Consider the following 17,597-nt stretch of genomic DNA (forward strand, 5'->3'; position numbering starts at 1 on the left):
ACCTCGCCTGGGAATCGAACCCGCGTTCTCTCAGTTGTGACCCACTTGTGCGACTCGCCCTGTAAGGAGGTTGAAGCCCGCACGGAAGCGCTAAACCCGTAAGGAGAATGTCTAGAGATGCGAACGAAGCTTCTGAAAGATGAACGTATGACGTCATACGTTCTCGGAAGGTCACATTTAAGGTTCAACGGTCATTAAAGGTCGTGGAAAGGTCGTTATTTAATATGTCTGTGTATACCCTCAGTGTACTGCTACACTGTCTGGTAGTTACACAGTGGGAACACCCTCAGTGTACTACTACACTGTCTGGTAGTTACACAGTGGGAACAGCAGTGTACTGCTACACTGTCTGGTAGTTACACAGTGGGAACACCAGCAGTGTACTGCTACACTGTCTGGTAGTTACACAGTGGGAACACCAGCAGTGTACTGCTACACTGTCTGGTAGTTACACAGTGGGAACACCCTCAGTGTACTACTACACTGTCTGGTAGTTACACAGTGGGAACAGCAGTGTACTGCTACACTGTCTGGTAGTTACACAGTGGGAACACCAGCAGTGTACTGCTACACTGTCTGGTAGTTACACAGTGGGAACACCAGCAGTGTACTGCTACACTGTCTGGTAGTTACACAGTGGGAACACCAGCAGTGTACTGCTACACTGTCTGGTAGTTACACAGTGGGAACACCAGCAGTGTACTGCTACACTGTCTGGTAGTTACACAGTGGGAACACCAGCAGTGTACTGCTACACTGTCTGGTAGTTACACAGTGGGAACACCCTCAGTGTACTACTACACTGTCTGGTAGTTACACAGTGGGAACAGCAGTGTACTGCTACACTGTCTGGTAGTTACACAGTGGGAACACCAGCAGTGTACTGCTACACTGTCTGGTAGTTACACAGTGGGAACACCAGCAGTGTACTGCTACACTGTCTGGTAGTTACACAGTGGGAACACCAGCAGTGTACTGCTACACTGTCTGGTAGTTACACAGTGGGAACACCAGCAGTGTACTGCTACACTGTCTGGTAGTTACACAGTGGGAACACCAGCAGTGTACTGCTACACTGTCTGGTAGTTACACAGTGGGAACACCAGCAGTGTACTGCTACACTGTCTGGTAGTTACACACCAGCAGGTACTGCTACACTGTCTGGTAGTTACACAGTGTGTACTGCTACACTGTCTAGTTACACAGTGGGAACACCAGCAGTGTACACACTGTCTGGTAGTTACACAGGAACACCAGCAGTGTACTGCCAGCTGGTAGTTACACAGTGGGAACACCAGCAGTGTACTGCTACACTGTCTGGTAGTTACACAGTGGGAACACCCTCAGTGTACTGCTACACTGTCTGGTAGTTACACAGTGGGAACACCAGCAGTGTACTGCTACACTGTCTGGTAGTTACACAGTGGGAACACCCTCAGTGTACTGCTACACTGTCTGGTAGTTACACAGTGGGAACACCAGCAGTGTACTGCTACACTGTCTGGTAGTTACACAGTGGGAACACCAGCAGTGTACTGCTACACTGTCTGGTAGTTACACAGTGGGAACACCAGCAGTGTACTGCTACACTGTCTGGTAGTTACACAGTGGGAACACCCTCAGTGTACTGCTACACTGTCTGGTAGTTACACAGTGGGAACACCAGCAGTGTACTGCTACACTGTCTGGTAGTTACACAGTGGGAACACCAGCAGTGTACTGCTACACTGTCTGGTAGTTACACAGTGGGAACACCAGCAGTGTACTACTACACTGTCTGGTAGTTACACAGTGGGAACACCAGCAGTGTACTGCTACACTGTCTGGTAGTTACACAGTGGGAACACCAGCAGTGTACTGCTACACTGTCTGGTAGTTACAAGTGGGAACACCAGCAGTGTACTGCTACACTGTCTGGTAGTTACACAGTGGGAACACCAGCAGTGTACTGCACACTGTCTGGTAGTTACACAGTGGGAACACCAGCAGTGTACTGCTACACTGTCTGGTAGTTACACAGTGGGAACACCAGCAGTGTACTGCTACACTGTCTGGTAGTTACACAGTGGGAACACCAGCAGTGTACTGCTACACTGTCTGGTAGTTACACAGTGGGAACACCAGCAGTGTACTGCTACACTGTCTGGTAGTTACACAGTGGGAACACCAGCAGTGTACTGCTGGTGGGGGTGTAAGCAGGGGAAGGGGAGGTGAGGACACAGCATCGGCAATGGTAGCAGCAGCAGTAGTAGTAACAGCAGCAGCAGTAACAACGACATAAACAACAGTAGAAACAGCAACAACAGAGCAACAACAACAGTAGCAGTAGTAATAACAGTAGAAACAACAGTAGTAAGAGCAGCAGCAAGAGTAACAACAGTAGTAACAATAACAGCAGAATCAATAACAACAATACCAACAACAGCAGTAGCAGCAGTAACAACAACAGTGTTAACAACAGTTGCAACAACAACAGTAGCAACAACAGCAGTAACAACAGTTGCAAAACCAACAGTAGTAACAGTAGTATCAATAACAACAGGTATTAAACTTAGGGTAGCATGGTAGTGGTGGGTGTGAACATGGTAGTGATGGCACTCTGGTATATAATGTTAATAGTATACAACAGTAGTAACAACAACAGTAGTAAGAACAACAGTAGGTATGAGACTTGGGGTATCATGGTAGTGGTGGGTGTGAACATGGTAGTGGTGGCACTCTGGTATATAATGTTAGTAGTAACAACAACAGTAGTAACAACAACAGTAGTAACAACAACAGTAGGTATGAGACTTGGGGTATCATGGTAATGGTGGGTGTGAACATGGTAGTGGTGGCACTCTGGTATATAATGTTAGTAGTAACAACAACAGTAGTAACAACAACAGTAGGTATGAGACTTGGGGTATCATGGTAATGGTGGCACTCTGGTATATAATGTTAGTAGTAACAACAACAGTAGTAACAACAACAGTAGTAACAACAACAGTAGGTATGAGACTTGGGGTATCATGGTAATGGTGGGTGTGAACATGGTAGTGGTGGCACTCTGGTATATAATGTTAGTAGTATACAACATGCAAGCAACAGCAGGCACTCCACAACACCTGCTCTAACCTCCCCTTCCTTCTTTCCTCATTCCCCTCTTACCCCCTCCCTCCCTTCTTCTTCCCTCCTTTCCTCCCTTTCTTCTTCCCTCGCTCCCTCCCTCTCCCTCTCCTTCCCTTCCTCCCTTCTTTCCCTTCCTAAATCCCTTGTTCCCTCCCTCCCTCTCCCTTCCTGAAGTCAAACTTAATAGTGATAACTTCAGTAACAGTGATAACTTTAGTAACAGTGATAACTTTAGTAACAGTGATAACTTCAGTAACAGTGATAACTTTAGTAACAGTGATAACTTTAGTAACAGTGATAACTTTAGTAACAGTGATAACTTCAGTAACAGTGATAACTTTAGTAACAGTGATAACTTTAGTAACAGTGATAACTTTAGTAACAGTGATAACTTCAGTAACAGTGATAACTTTAGTAACAGTGATAACTTCAGTAACAGTGATAACTTTAGTAACAGTGATAACTTCAGTAACAGTGATAACTTTAGTAACAGTGATAACTTCAGTAACAGTGATAACTTCAGTAACAGTGATAACTTTAGTAACAGTGATAACTTTAGTAACAGTGATAACTTTAGTAACAGTGATAACTTTAGTAACAGTAATAACTTTAGTAACAGTGATAACTTTAATAACAGTGATAACTTCAGTAACAGTGATAACTTTAGTAACAGTGATAACTTCAGTAGCAGTGATAACTTTAGTAACAGTGATAACTTTAGTAACAGTGATAACTTTAGTAACAGTGATAACTTCAGTAACAGTGATAACTTTAGTAACAGTGATAACTTTAGTAACAGTGATAACTTTAGTAACAGTGATAACTTTAATAACAGTGATAACTTCAGTAACAGTGATAACTTTAGTAACAGTGATAACTTCAGTAACAGTGATAACTTTAGTAACAGTGATAACTTCAGTAACAGTGATAACTTTAGTAACAGTGATAACTTTAGTAACAGTGATAACTTTAGTAACAGTGATAACTTAAAGCAGAATGTCGACATGTTTTGACGTGAGGGGTTGAAAGGGGGGAAGAGGAAGGAGGGAGGAGGAAGGAGGAAGGGGAAGGGGAAGGTGAGGGGAGAAGGAGAGGGGGAAGGAGTGTGTAGAAGGGGAGGGGGAAGGAGAGGGGGGAGCCACCATCTGCTAAAGGGGAAGAAGAGCAACCACCACCTCTTCCTGCTTGGGAAGGGGTGAAGGGGGGAGGGGGAACCCCCTCCCCCCTTCTTCCTGCTTGACGGAAACATCAAAATTAACTGGCAAGAAAAATGCACTAAATTACTTCACCCTTTATCCCAAATGTTGAAAATGGGGAGGGGGAGGGGGAGGGGAGGTGATGGGGAGGGGAAGGAGAGGGCGGCGGATCTGAGAGGGGTGGGGAACCACCTCACAGTACCCCCCACACCCCCACCCCACCCACCACAACTACCACAACCACCATCATGTTACAACAACCACCACCACTATCACCCCACAACCACCACTATCACCCCACAACCACAACTATCACCCCACAACCACCACTATCACCCCACAACCACAACTATCACCCCACAACCACCACTATCACCCCACAACCACCACTATCATCTCACAACCACCACTTTCACCCCACAACCACCACTATCACCCCACAACCACCACTATCACCTCACAACCACCACTATCACCCCACAACTACCACCCCACAATCACCACTATCACCTCACAACCACCACTATCACCCCAAAACCACCACTATCACCCCACAACCACCACTATCACCCCACAACCACCACTATCACCCCACAACCACCACTATCACCCCACAACCACCACTATTACCCCACAGCCACCACTATCACTCCACAACCACCACTATCACCCCACAACCACCACTATCACCACACAACCACCACTATCACCCCACAACCAACATTATCACCCCACAGCCACCACTATCACTCCACAACCACCACTATTACCCCACAACCACCACTATCACCCCACAACCACCACTATCACCCCACAACCACCACTATCACCCCACAACCACCACTATCACCCCACAACCACCACTATCACCTCATAACCACCACTATCACCCCACAACCACAACTATCACCCCACAACCACCACTATCACTTCACAACCACCACTATCACTCCACAACCACCACTATCACCCCACAACCACAACTATCACCCCACAGCCACCACTATCACTTCACAACCACCACTATCACTCCACAACCACCACTATCACCCCACAGCCACCACTATCACTCCACAACCACCACTATTACCCCACAACCACCACTATCACCCCACAACCACCACTATCACCCCACAACCACCCCTATCACCTCACAACCACCACTATCACCCAAAAACCACCACTATCACCTCACAACCACAACTACCACCCCACAACCACAACTACCGCCCCACAACCACAACTACCACCCCACAACCACAACTACCACCCCACAACCACAACTACCACCCCACAACCACAACTACCACCCCACAACCACAACTACCACCCCACAACCACAACTACCACCCCACAACCACCACTATCACCCCACAACCACCACTATCACCCCACAACCAACATTATCACCCCACAACCACCACTATCACCCCACAACCACCACTATCACCCCACAACCACCACTATCACCCCACAACCACCACTATCACCCCACAATCAACATTATCACCCCACAACCACCACTATCACCCCACAACCACCACTATCACCCCACAACCACCACTATCACCCCACAACCACCACTATCACCCCACAACCAACATTATCACCCCACAACCACCACTATCACCCCACAACCACCACTATCACAGTGTCACAACCACCACTATCACAGTGTCACAACCACCACTATCACAGTGTCACAACCACCACTATCACAGTGTCACAACCACCACTATCACAGTGTCACAACCACCACTATCACAGTGTTACAACCACCACTATCACAGTGTCACAACCACCACTATCACAGTGTCACAACCACCACTATCACCCCACAACCACCACTATCACCTCACAACCACCACTATCACCCCACAACCAGCACTATCACCTCACAACCAGCACTATCACCCCACAACCACCACTATCACCTCACAACCACAACTATCACCCCACAACCACCACTATCACATCACAACCACCACTATCACCCCACAACCACCACTATCACCTCACAACCACCACTATCACTCCACAACCACCACTATCACCCCACAACCACCACTATCACCTCACAACCACCACTATCACCCCACAGCCACCACTATCACCTCACAACCACAACTATCACCACAACCACCACTATCACCCCACAACCACAACTACCACCCCACAACCACAACTACCACCCCACAACCACAACTACCACCCCACAACCACAACTACCACCCCACAACCACAACTACCACCCCACAACCACAACTACCACCCCACAACCACAACTACCACCCCACAACCACAACTACCACCCCACAACCACAACTACCACCCCACAACCACAACTATCACCTCACAACCACAACTACCACCCCACAACCACAACTATCACCCCACAACCACAACTACCACCTCACAACCACAACTACCACCTCACAACCACAACTACCACCCCACAACCACAACTACCACCCCACAACCACCACTACCACCCCACAACCACAACTACCACCCCACAACCACAACTACCACCCCACAACCACAACTACCACCCCACAACCACAACTACCACCCCACAACCACAACTACCACCCCACCCTAGCTAGGTAATGGTAAGCAAGATAATTTCATTCTTGAAAGATCGTCCTGCACGTAGAGTCCATTGAGGAGACTGTGTGTACTCACCTAATTGTGGTTGCAGGGGTCGAGACACAGCTCCTGGCCCCGCCTCTTCACTGATCGCTGTTTGTGTGTGTGTGTGTGTGTGTGTGTGTGTGTGTGTGTGTGTGTGTGTGTGTGTGTGTGTGTGTGTGTGTGTGTGTGACAGATGTGGGTCTTGTGGCACCTGTGTGTACACACACAGGTTCACCTACACATCTACGCCAGCTTCCAGCCTCACTTGTCCACCCTCGTAGGGGGGTGGACAGGTGACGGGGTGGACAGGTGACAGGGGGTGGACAGGTGACAGGGGGTGGACAGGTGACAGGGGGTGGACAGGTGACAGGGGGTGGACAGGTGACAGGGGGTGGACAGGTGACAGGGGGTGGACAGGTGACAGGGGGTGGACAGGTGACAGGGGGTGGACAGGTGACAGGGGGTGGACAGATGACAGGGGGTGGACAGGGGGTGAGAGGCTGCCAAAGTGTTGTTAAAAATTTTATAAATATAGCCAAGTTGAAGATTAAGACACATGTGCAACACTTGGGTGTCTTTATTGCTGAAACGTTCCGCCTACACAGTAGGCTTCTTCAGTCAAATACACAGCAGCAATAGTAATGAAATAAAGATGATGTAATCAATCCATCAACCTTGGCGAAAAGGTATTTGAGGTGGTCAGTCCCTCAGCCTCCAGGCTGAGGGACTGATCACCTTGTGTAGCTTTGGGTAGTACTGAAAAATAGGTTGGGCAAATATTATTGTGAGTGGGTTTGGGTTTGAGAAGGACTTGCCTAGTATGGGCCAGTAGGCCTGCCGCAGTATTCCTCCTTTCTAACGTTCTTAAAACATGGGTGGGACTGGGTAGTTTTGTATGGGCCAGCAGTAGGCCTGCTGCAGTGTTCCTCCGCTTACATTGCCCAGGTTCTACGTCTCCCACTTAAACTGTACCGAAGACGAAGCTAGACAGACAGTAAGCAACACTAGGAGATGTAATGATGTTGAACATGAGAGGGGTGCTCGTGACTGTGGTGCTGGTGTCACCCCCGCCCTGCTGTGTTTACCTCCAGTGGTGCTCAAGGCAGCACTCACATTCACACCGCCGCTAACACACCCACACCCTACCTTCTCACCACGCACCCTAAGGCTTGCATTCCCCTCCTCCACCCCGGGCGAAAACCAGTGGGAAACCCGCCGGAGGTTTCTGGCACGGGGGAGGGGAGGTGTTAAGGAGGTTCTGGGGGTTTAGGGGGGTAGGGAGGAGGGTGGTTCGCGCAAGCCTTCCAACACGTGGACTGGTTAGACCAATTGAAAGAGGTAATAAAATATGGTTGGGGGTAAGAGGATAATAACACGTTTCCACCACACACCACGATCGTGGCCCCCCCCCCGACCCCACCGTCCTCGGGGTGGGGGATGGGAGGTGGGGAGGGGAGAGGATATGGGGAGGGGGGAAATATAAAGAAGATCACGGTGACTTCCTCGGCCTACGAGGCGCGCGTGTGTGTGTTTTGCGTTTGTTTGGTTGTTGTCAGTGCCGTGTGTGAGGGCCAGACAGCACCAGCAGCAGGACGGCTCCTTCTCTGGCACCATGCTGGGTGCTGGCACCCAGCATGGTGCCACTGTCTCACTCCTATCCTTTCCACCCCACCATCCCTCCTGGAATTCTCCAGTGTCTCCCAGCACCTAGCATCCTCCAGTGTCTCCCAGCACCTAGCATCCTCCAGTGTCTCCCAGCACCTAGCATCCTCCAGTGTCTCCCAGCACCTAGCATCCTCCAGTGTCTCCCAGCACCTAGCATCCTCCAGTGTCTCCCAGCACCTAGCATCCTCCAGTGTCTCCCAGCACCTAATCTGACTGTTCCTGCCATGAAGGGGACGGGGGTGGGATCACCTAGTATGAAATGGGAGATAAGATTTGATCCGAGGAAGGAGAGACCACAGCTTTGACCTCTTGGATCAGGAGCCCTCTCTCTCTCTCTTTTTTTTTCTCTCTCTCTTATATAAATTATATATATATATATATATATATATATATATATATATATATATATATATGCAAAACAACCACTCTGAAAGAATAGAGAAATTCCAAGCGTTTTCGTGACTACTCACATTATCAAGGAACTATGAAAGTGAAGCATCCAAGGAAGCTATATAAGGGGTCTGGCCAACACCTCACTATCAGATCCCACAACGGTTAAACACCTGACGCGCGCCGACCCAACTTGGATAGGTCCTTTGCACAACTCACCCACAAACTATTCTATCCAAGAAAATTTAAAAATTATTTGTCCAGTGTATTATTAAATTCTTCCCAAATTCTATTAATTATAAATGGATCTAATTTATATAAACCAAAGGAAATATTCATATTATTGTCAAAACTGCTTTTTATGAAACAAGATTCAATTATATTCCTGTCGACCATGGACTTGCTTGATACTACTTTCTCAACTTTTTGAAAATCAATTGGATGGTTAAAATCTCTTACATGAATAAATAGAGCATTGGAATCTTGTCCAGTTCTAATGCTATATTTATGTTGTTTTAATCTTAGTTCGAGATTTTTACCAGTTTGACCGTAATAAACTTTATCGCAAATTTTACAAGGAATCTTATAGACACATCCATCAGCATTTTGGGGGGAATTCTTTATCAAAAGTTTTTTTTACTGTATCAAGATTTTTGAATACAACTTTAATATTAAAAGTCTTAAGAAGAGAAGGCATGTCAACCAAGTTTTCATGGTAAGGGAGAACCAACATATTTTTAGTTGAATAAGGCTGGTTGTCCCTTTTTGGATTGTAAAAAGTATTTCTAGCAACTTTAAAAGATTTATCAATTACATTTCTTGGGTATTTTAAATCATTACCTATTTCATAAATTTTGGATATTTTTTCATCTATGAACTCAGGACTACAAATTCGTAAAGCTCTCAGAAACATTGGTGAGAAAACAGACAGTTTGACTCTATCTTGATGCGAGGAATAATAGTGAACATAGGAACGGTTATTTGTAGGTTTTCTGTAAATTTTAAATTTGAATTCATTATTACCCTTAATAATTAAAACATCTAGAAAAGGCAATGAGTTATTTTCTTCAAACTCAACAGTAAAGTTTATAGAATGGGCTAAGCTATTTAATTTTCCAAGGAAATGGTGTATATCTACATTTTTGGGCATAAGACACAAAATATCATCAACATTTCTGAACCATTTAGCTCTATTAGGGAGGATTGTGTTAAGCAACCTTGTTTCAAAAAATTCCATGTATAGGTTACTAAGAACAGGTGAAAGAGGATTTCCCATTGCCATACCAAACTTCTGAGTGTAAAACTTATCATTAAATACAAATTTTGCATCAACAATGCAAAGTTTAATAAGTTTAATGATAGTAGGAACTGGCAATGGTAAATCATAGTTAACGAGTTCTTCAGATAAGAAACTTAATAAATCATCAACAGGAACTTTCGTAAACAAGGAAGTAACATCAAAACTAACCATGTTAAAATCATTTAAGTCAGTCAAGGAGCTTAATTTATCAACCAAGTCTATGTTGTTTTTAACATTAAAGTTAGAAATTTTGCCAACAATAGGGCTCAAAATATCAACAAGCCATTTGGATAATTTATATGAAACTGACCCTATGGAGCTAATAAAAACACACAAACCAGGGAATCCAGTCAGACCAATTATTAGCTCCATAGGGTCAGTTTCATATAAATTATCCAAATGGCTTGTTGATATTTTGAGCCCTATTGTTGGCAAAATTTCTAACTTTAATGTTAAAAACAACATAGACTTAGTTGATAAATTAAGCTCCTTGACTGACTTAAATGATTTTAACATGGTTAGTTTTGATGTTACTTCCTTGTTTACGAAAGTTCCTGTTGATGATTTATTAAGTTTCTTATCTGAAGAACTCGTTAACTATGATTTACCATTGCCAGTTCCTACTATCATTAAACTTATTAAACTTTGCATTGTTGATGCAAAATTTGTATTTAATGATAAGTTTTACACTCAGAAGTTTGGTATGGCAATGGGAAATCCTCTTTCACCTGTTCTTAGTAACCTATACATGGAATTTTTTGAAACAAGGTTGCTTAACACAATCCTCCCTAATAGAGCTAAATGGTTCAGATATGTTGATGATATTTTGTGTCTTATGCCCAAAAATGTAGATATACACCATTTCCTTGGAAAATTAAATAGCTTAGCCCATTCCATAAACTTTACTGTTGAGTTTGAAGAAAATAACTCATTGCCTTTTCTAGATGTTTTAATTATTAAGGGTAATAATGAATTCAAATTTAAAATTTACAGAAAACCTACAAATAACTGTTCCTATGTTCACAATTATTCCTCGCATCAAGATAGAGTCAAACTGTCTGTTTTCTCATCAATGTTTTTGAGAGCTTTACGAATTTGTAGTCCTGAGTTCATAGATGAGGAAATATCCAAAATTTATGAAATAGGTAATGATTTAAAATATCCAAGAAATGTAATTGATAAATCTTTTAAAGTTGCTAGAAATACTTTTTACAATCCAAAAAGGGACAACCAGCCTTATTCAACTAAAAATATGTTGGTTCTCCCTTACCATGAAAACTTGGTTGATATGCCTTCTCTTCTTAAGACTTTTAATATTAAAGTTGTATTAAAAAATCTTGATACAGAATTCCCCCCAAAATGCTGATGGATGTGTCTATAAGATTCCTTGTAAAATTTGCGATAAAGTTTATTACGGTCAAACTGGTAAAAATCTCGAAGATTAAAACAACATAAATATAGCATTAGAACTGGACAAGATTCCAATGCTCTATTTATTCATGTAAGAGATTTTAACCATCCAATTGATTTTCAAAAAGTTGAGAAAGTAGTATCAAGCAAGTCCATGGTCGACAGGAATATAATTGAATCTTGTTTCATAAAAAGCAGTTTTGACAATAATATGAATATTTCCTTTGGTTTATATAAATTAGATCCATTTATAATTAATAGAATTTGGGAAGAATTTAATAATACACTGGACAAATAATAATTTTAAAATTTTCATGGATAGAATAGTTTGTGGGTGAGTTGTGCAAAGGACCTGTCCAAGTTGGGTCGGCGCGCGTCAGGTGTTTAACCGTTGTGGGATCTGATAGTGAGGTGCTGGCCAGACCCCTTATATAGCTTCCTTGGATGCTTTACTTTCATAGTTCCTTGATAGTGTGAGTAGTCACGAAAACGCTTGGAATTTCTCTATTCTTTCAGAGTGGTTTTTTTGCATATTCTGAAATCACCTGTTTACTGTGATCTTATTGCATATATATATATATATATATATATATATATATATATATATATATATATATATATATATATATATATATATATATATATATATATATATATATATATATGTCGTGCCGAATAGGCAGAACTTGCCATCTTGGCTTAAATAGCAACGCTCATCTTGCCATATAGGACAAGCGAAAATTTGTGTATGCAATAATTTCGCCAAAATCATTCTGAACCTAACGAAAAAAAATATATTTCACTGTGTTTGTTTAGTATTAAATTACTGTAAACAAATCTAAAATATATTTAGTTGGGTTAGTCTAAAATAAATTTTTCTTGTTATAATAAGGTTAGGTAAGTTTTCTAAGATTCTTTTGGTGCAAAATTATAATTTTTTACATTAACATTAATGAAAAAATATATCTTTGAACGTATAAGAGAAAATTTTAGAAGTAACTTAATTTTAAATGAGTTCTTGCTAATTGACCAGTTTTACATATTCGGCACGACATATATATATATATATATATATATATATATATATATATATATATATATATATATATATATATATATATATATATATATATATATATATATATAACAGCCTATTATCGCCATTGTGTGAAGACTGTTAATGGTAGTTCTGTTTTTTTAATATACTATTTTGAATCTTGTTCATTTGTGTTGTAGATTGATTAATGTTGATTTGTTTTTGTGTTGCAGCGTCGGTGGAGAGCTCGGAGGAGCAACACAGCCCGGCGAGTGGGGGGGACCCCTCCTCCCCCGCCTCCCTCCCCCACCACGAGCAACCCCAACACCCCCATCACTTGCAGCCGACCCCGGCCTCCACGCCCGTACACCAGGAGGCCGTGAAGCAAGAGGTCCAGGAGGCCACAGGGAGCCCCAGAGGGGCATCCCCGGGGGGAGTGGCCAGCCCCTGCCGGTCCCCGGGAGGGAGTGCAGGTGACACCGCTATGTTCCCCCACCAGACGGCGGCGGCGGCGGCGGCGGCGGCAGCAGCGGCGGCAGCGGCGGCGGCGGCAGGCGGCACTACACAACAACCACCCGACACTCAGAAGTTGCAGTACCGCGGGTCGTTCACTACAGCGTCGCAGACGACCTCCCTCACAGCACCTCAGGGTACGACTCCCTCACCCACGACCCTAAACACCTGGCTCTTCTCTAACACCTCCCACGACAAGACCTCCGTCTTGACGCCCTTCCTAGGATTCCTGCAACAGCCTGCGAGCACCAGCCAACAGGTACTGCCGGACCCCTCCGTGACCGGAGGCTTCACCGGTTACGATGACCGGTTGCCTGCTCTCTCCCTCTCCACCACAGATCTTCTCTTGCCCTTCGACACACAGCCCACCGCCCTCAAACAGCCGCCCACCTATCCGGCTTGCTCCTCCGCAGCCGTTGTCACCACCTCCTCCCTCACTACCACACAGCTGCAGCAGTCACAGCAGATGTCCATTCCAGGGACACAGCAACAACAGCAGCAGCAGCCCCAACCACAACCTCAACCTCAACAGCAACAACAACAGCAACAGCAGCAGCAACAGCAACAACAGCAGCAACAACAGCAGCAGCAACAACAGCAGCAGCTAGCGGGCGTGGTACAAACAGGGGCAACACAAGTGGATTTTAGTCGAGGAATGGTAGGTAATGTGGGCAGTAAGTTCCAGTACCCAGTGGGCACTTTCCAGACCCAGGTGTCGTACAGTGTGGGCGGCGGTGTAGGAGAGCCAGTGGCTGGCCCCTCGGGCGTGGTAGTACCTAAGCAAGAACCTCTTTACCAAGACGCTGCCTCGCTGGCAGAGTACAACCAACATACGAGCAAAGGCCACGAGATCCTCTCCCAGGTCTACCAGCAGAGTCCTCTCCCCCTGAAGCTCCTTCCCGTCAAACCCCGCAAATACCCCAACAGACCGAGCAAGACCCCAGTCCACGAACGCCCCTACGCCTGCCCCGTTGAGAACTGCGATCGGAGGTTCTCCCGTTCGGACGAGTTGACGCGACACATCCGGATTCACACCGGTCAGAAGCCGTTCCAGTGCCGGATTTGCATGCGTTCGTTCTCGCGATCCGACCACCTCACCACACACATACGCACCCACACCGGAGAGAAACCCTTCTGTTGCGACGTCTGCTCCAGGAAGTTCGCGCGCTCCGACGAGAAAAAGAGACACGCCAAAGTCCACCTCAAACAGAAACTAAAAAAGGTGAGTGGAAGTTCGCCTAGCGTGCCACCCCCTAGCACCACCACTACCACCACCACCAGCAGCGTCGCTATCACAGCGGCGGGCACTAGTTCACAGCAACACCAGCCACAGCACCTCCAACAGACCCCGGCGCAGTTACAGCAGCAGGCGGGACCACAGTCACAGCAGCAGCAGCAGCAGCAACTGCACCACCAACAGCAGGTGGCGCAACAGCAGCAGCAGCAACAGCAGCTGGTGTCTGCGGGGGTAGTGGTCACAACGGTGTAAACAAACCCACCTCACTTCTCCAGAAGACAATTTTTGTACAAGCTTTAACTAAGCTTTATGGGCAGGTGAGGGTGGTGGGCGGGCCAGGTGTGGGCGCGGCAGCCTCCCCTCATCACGCCCGCATTAATTCCCTCATTAACCAGTAACTTATAGCCGCAGCGGCCGGTGGAACCTCCACCCTCTAGGGTGCGTCAGGGCGGTCGTGTGCCTGGCCTAGGTAAGCCTGGCCTAGGCCAACCTAGCAAAGGTGAGCCTAGCAAAGGTGAACCTAGCAAAGGTGAGCCTAGCAAAGGTGAACCTAGCAAAGGTGAGCCTAGTATCTAAGCAGCGGTACTCCTTAATCTGCTAGTAAGTCAGCTCTCCCTCGTGTTCAGGGCAGGTGTCTCACCCCTAAGGGCTGTCGTCTTGGCCTGACCTTAGCCCTCCTCTCCCCCACCGTGACCTCTTCGTATCAGTGCCATCATTCCTCCCCCCCCACCTCCCCGACGCGTACTTGAGCTAAACTAGCATTAAGTGTCAAGCTGTAAGGTCACTGGTCAGGCCTAGTGACATCAATGATCAACTCGTGATGTCACTGGTCAAAAAAATAAGAGAAACGCGTGTCACTGGCCAGGCAGCTGTGTCATTGGTCAAAGCCGTGTGACGTCACTGAGCAGGCTGCTGTGTCATTGGTCAAAGCCATGTGACGTCACTGAGCAGGCTGCTGTGTCATTGGTCAAAGCCATGTGACGTCACTGAGCAGGCTGTGCTCCTCCCATTCATTGTTTTCTAATATCTGGAATGCTATGTGATGTTAGAATGTGATTTGTGTTCGTCATTATTGTCAAGCTCTAGCTGTCCACTTTTATTTATATTTTTCTACGTGAATTTTACGTCCGAAACAAAGAGAAATATTGAAAAAAAAATGAAAAAAGAGTACTCAAACTGCCTTTTCTCTCTTGTCTCTCACTATCTCCACTCTCTGCAGGCTGTCTCCCTACCAAGGAGAAGCGTCTCTGGGTAGATTGTCTTTCTCTAACTTACCAGGGTCGACCAGATCTGCCCCGTAAGAGACTATCTCTCCTCCTCAGGTGTAATATACGAGAAACTGTCTTCCCCGTTGGGGGCTATATAGAAAAGGCTAAATTATTATATACATGGGGAAGCGCTATGCCCGTAGGGGGTCATACAGCGCCTGGGAACGGCAGGCAATCAGATCTGGTCCGAGGAAAGGGTGGTAGCTCCAATTCCTTCGATCAAAGGCCTTCCGTCAGTATCATGGTACCTCCCCCCTCCCCTACTCGTAGGGTAGACAGGGGTAAAGGGTGGGAAGTGGCGGTACTGTCCCTGGGCAGGGTAGTGTCTTCTAGGGGGAAGGGAATTGCCCAAGAGGTCCTCACACCACCAGTCTGGTCAAGATGGCTGACAGCTGGTATTTAGCAGACAGTCTGGTCAAGGTGGCTGACAGCTGGTATTTAGCAGACAGTCTGGTCAACGTGGCTGACAGCTGGTATTTTGCACAGTCAGAATCATCTGAACTTGAGTGGAATCTAACTGGAACCTAATCAGCCTAAATGGCATTCAGCTGAGCTTAACCTAAATCCAGCCACAGTGAGCCAGACTATATATATATATATATATATATATATATATATATATATATATATATATATATATATATATGTGTGTCTGTGTGTGTGTGTGTGTGTGTGTGTGTGTGTGTGTGTGTGTGTGTGTGTGTGTGTGTGTGTGTGTGTGTGGTGCAGAATAGGTAAAACTGGTCAATTAACAAGAACTCATTTAAAATTAAGTCATTTCTAAAATTTTCTCTTATATGTTTAAAGATATATTGTATTAATAATTTTATACCAAAAGAACGTTAGAAAACTTACCTAACCTTATTATAGCAAGAACAATTTAATTTAGCCTAATGCATCTAAATATATTTTAGATAAGTTTAATAATAAACAAACACAATGAAATACATTTTTTTCGTTAGGTTCAGAATGATTTTTACGAAATTATTACATACACAAATTTTCGCTTGTCTTATTCGACAAGAAGAGCATTGCTATTTAAGCCAAAATCGCAAGTTTTACCTATTCGGCACGATATATATATATATATATATATATATATATATATATATATATATATATATATATATATATATATATATATATATATGCTAGGATAACCTTCATGGTGATATAAGATAGCGCTGTGGTGGGACTGTGATAAGGACAGTGATAGGATGAACCTGGAGATGTGTGGGATGCTGCATCTTCCCACTTTAAAGATAACGTGAGATGCTACATCTCACTTTAAAGATAATGTGGGATGCTGCATCTTCCCACTTTCGTCAGAAACTGTTACATTGTTAAATGTTATGAATAACTATATATATATATATATATATATATATATATATATATATATATATATATATATATATATATATATATATATATATATATATATATATATATTTTTTTTTTTTTTTGGTACGCAGTGCCTATTTAAGGCATATTTCTGGAAGCCTGCTTAAAGCCCCCTCCCCACAATAAGTTACACATTTCGCACAAACTATTTCTAAAAAAAAAATGTATGTTTTTATTATACTTTTAAGCTGCCCGTCTCGGGGTCTCAGCAGCGTCGTCTTGCGAGGTCCCAAAGTCTTTGTGGCAAAAAAAAAAAAAAAAGAAGAATCCAAAGTTTTGTGACGGATATTTACACATTTAATAAATCGAATTCAATAATAAAATATTTAAAATGAAATCGTCACCCTGTTTTTTATACGGGTGACCAGAGAAACTGTAAAAAAATTTTTACCCTGAGATACCAGCGGTAACTACCCTAAAAATCCTCCCCCCC

General features: G+C 44.5%; 1 protein-coding gene across 1 annotated transcript in view; it reads left to right on the forward strand.

The window, feature by feature from the left end:
- The window catches only part of LOC128701595 (uncharacterized), a 46,468-nt gene extending 30,069 nt beyond the window's left edge, over positions 1-16,399 (forward strand). The window contains exon 2 of the mRNA XM_053795374.2: positions 12,976-16,399. Coding sequence (XP_053651349.1) covers positions 12,976-14,744 — 1,769 coding nt within the window. The 3' untranslated portion in view covers positions 14,745-16,399. The remainder of the gene's footprint in view (positions 1-12,975) is intronic.
- Positions 16,400-17,597: the final 1,198 nt, after the last annotated feature.

Source organism: Cherax quadricarinatus, chromosome 78 (assembly GCF_038502225.1).
Source record: "Cherax quadricarinatus isolate ZL_2023a chromosome 78, ASM3850222v1, whole genome shotgun sequence".
In the NCBI taxonomy this organism is placed as follows: Eukaryota; Metazoa; Arthropoda; class Malacostraca; order Decapoda; family Parastacidae; genus Cherax; species Cherax quadricarinatus.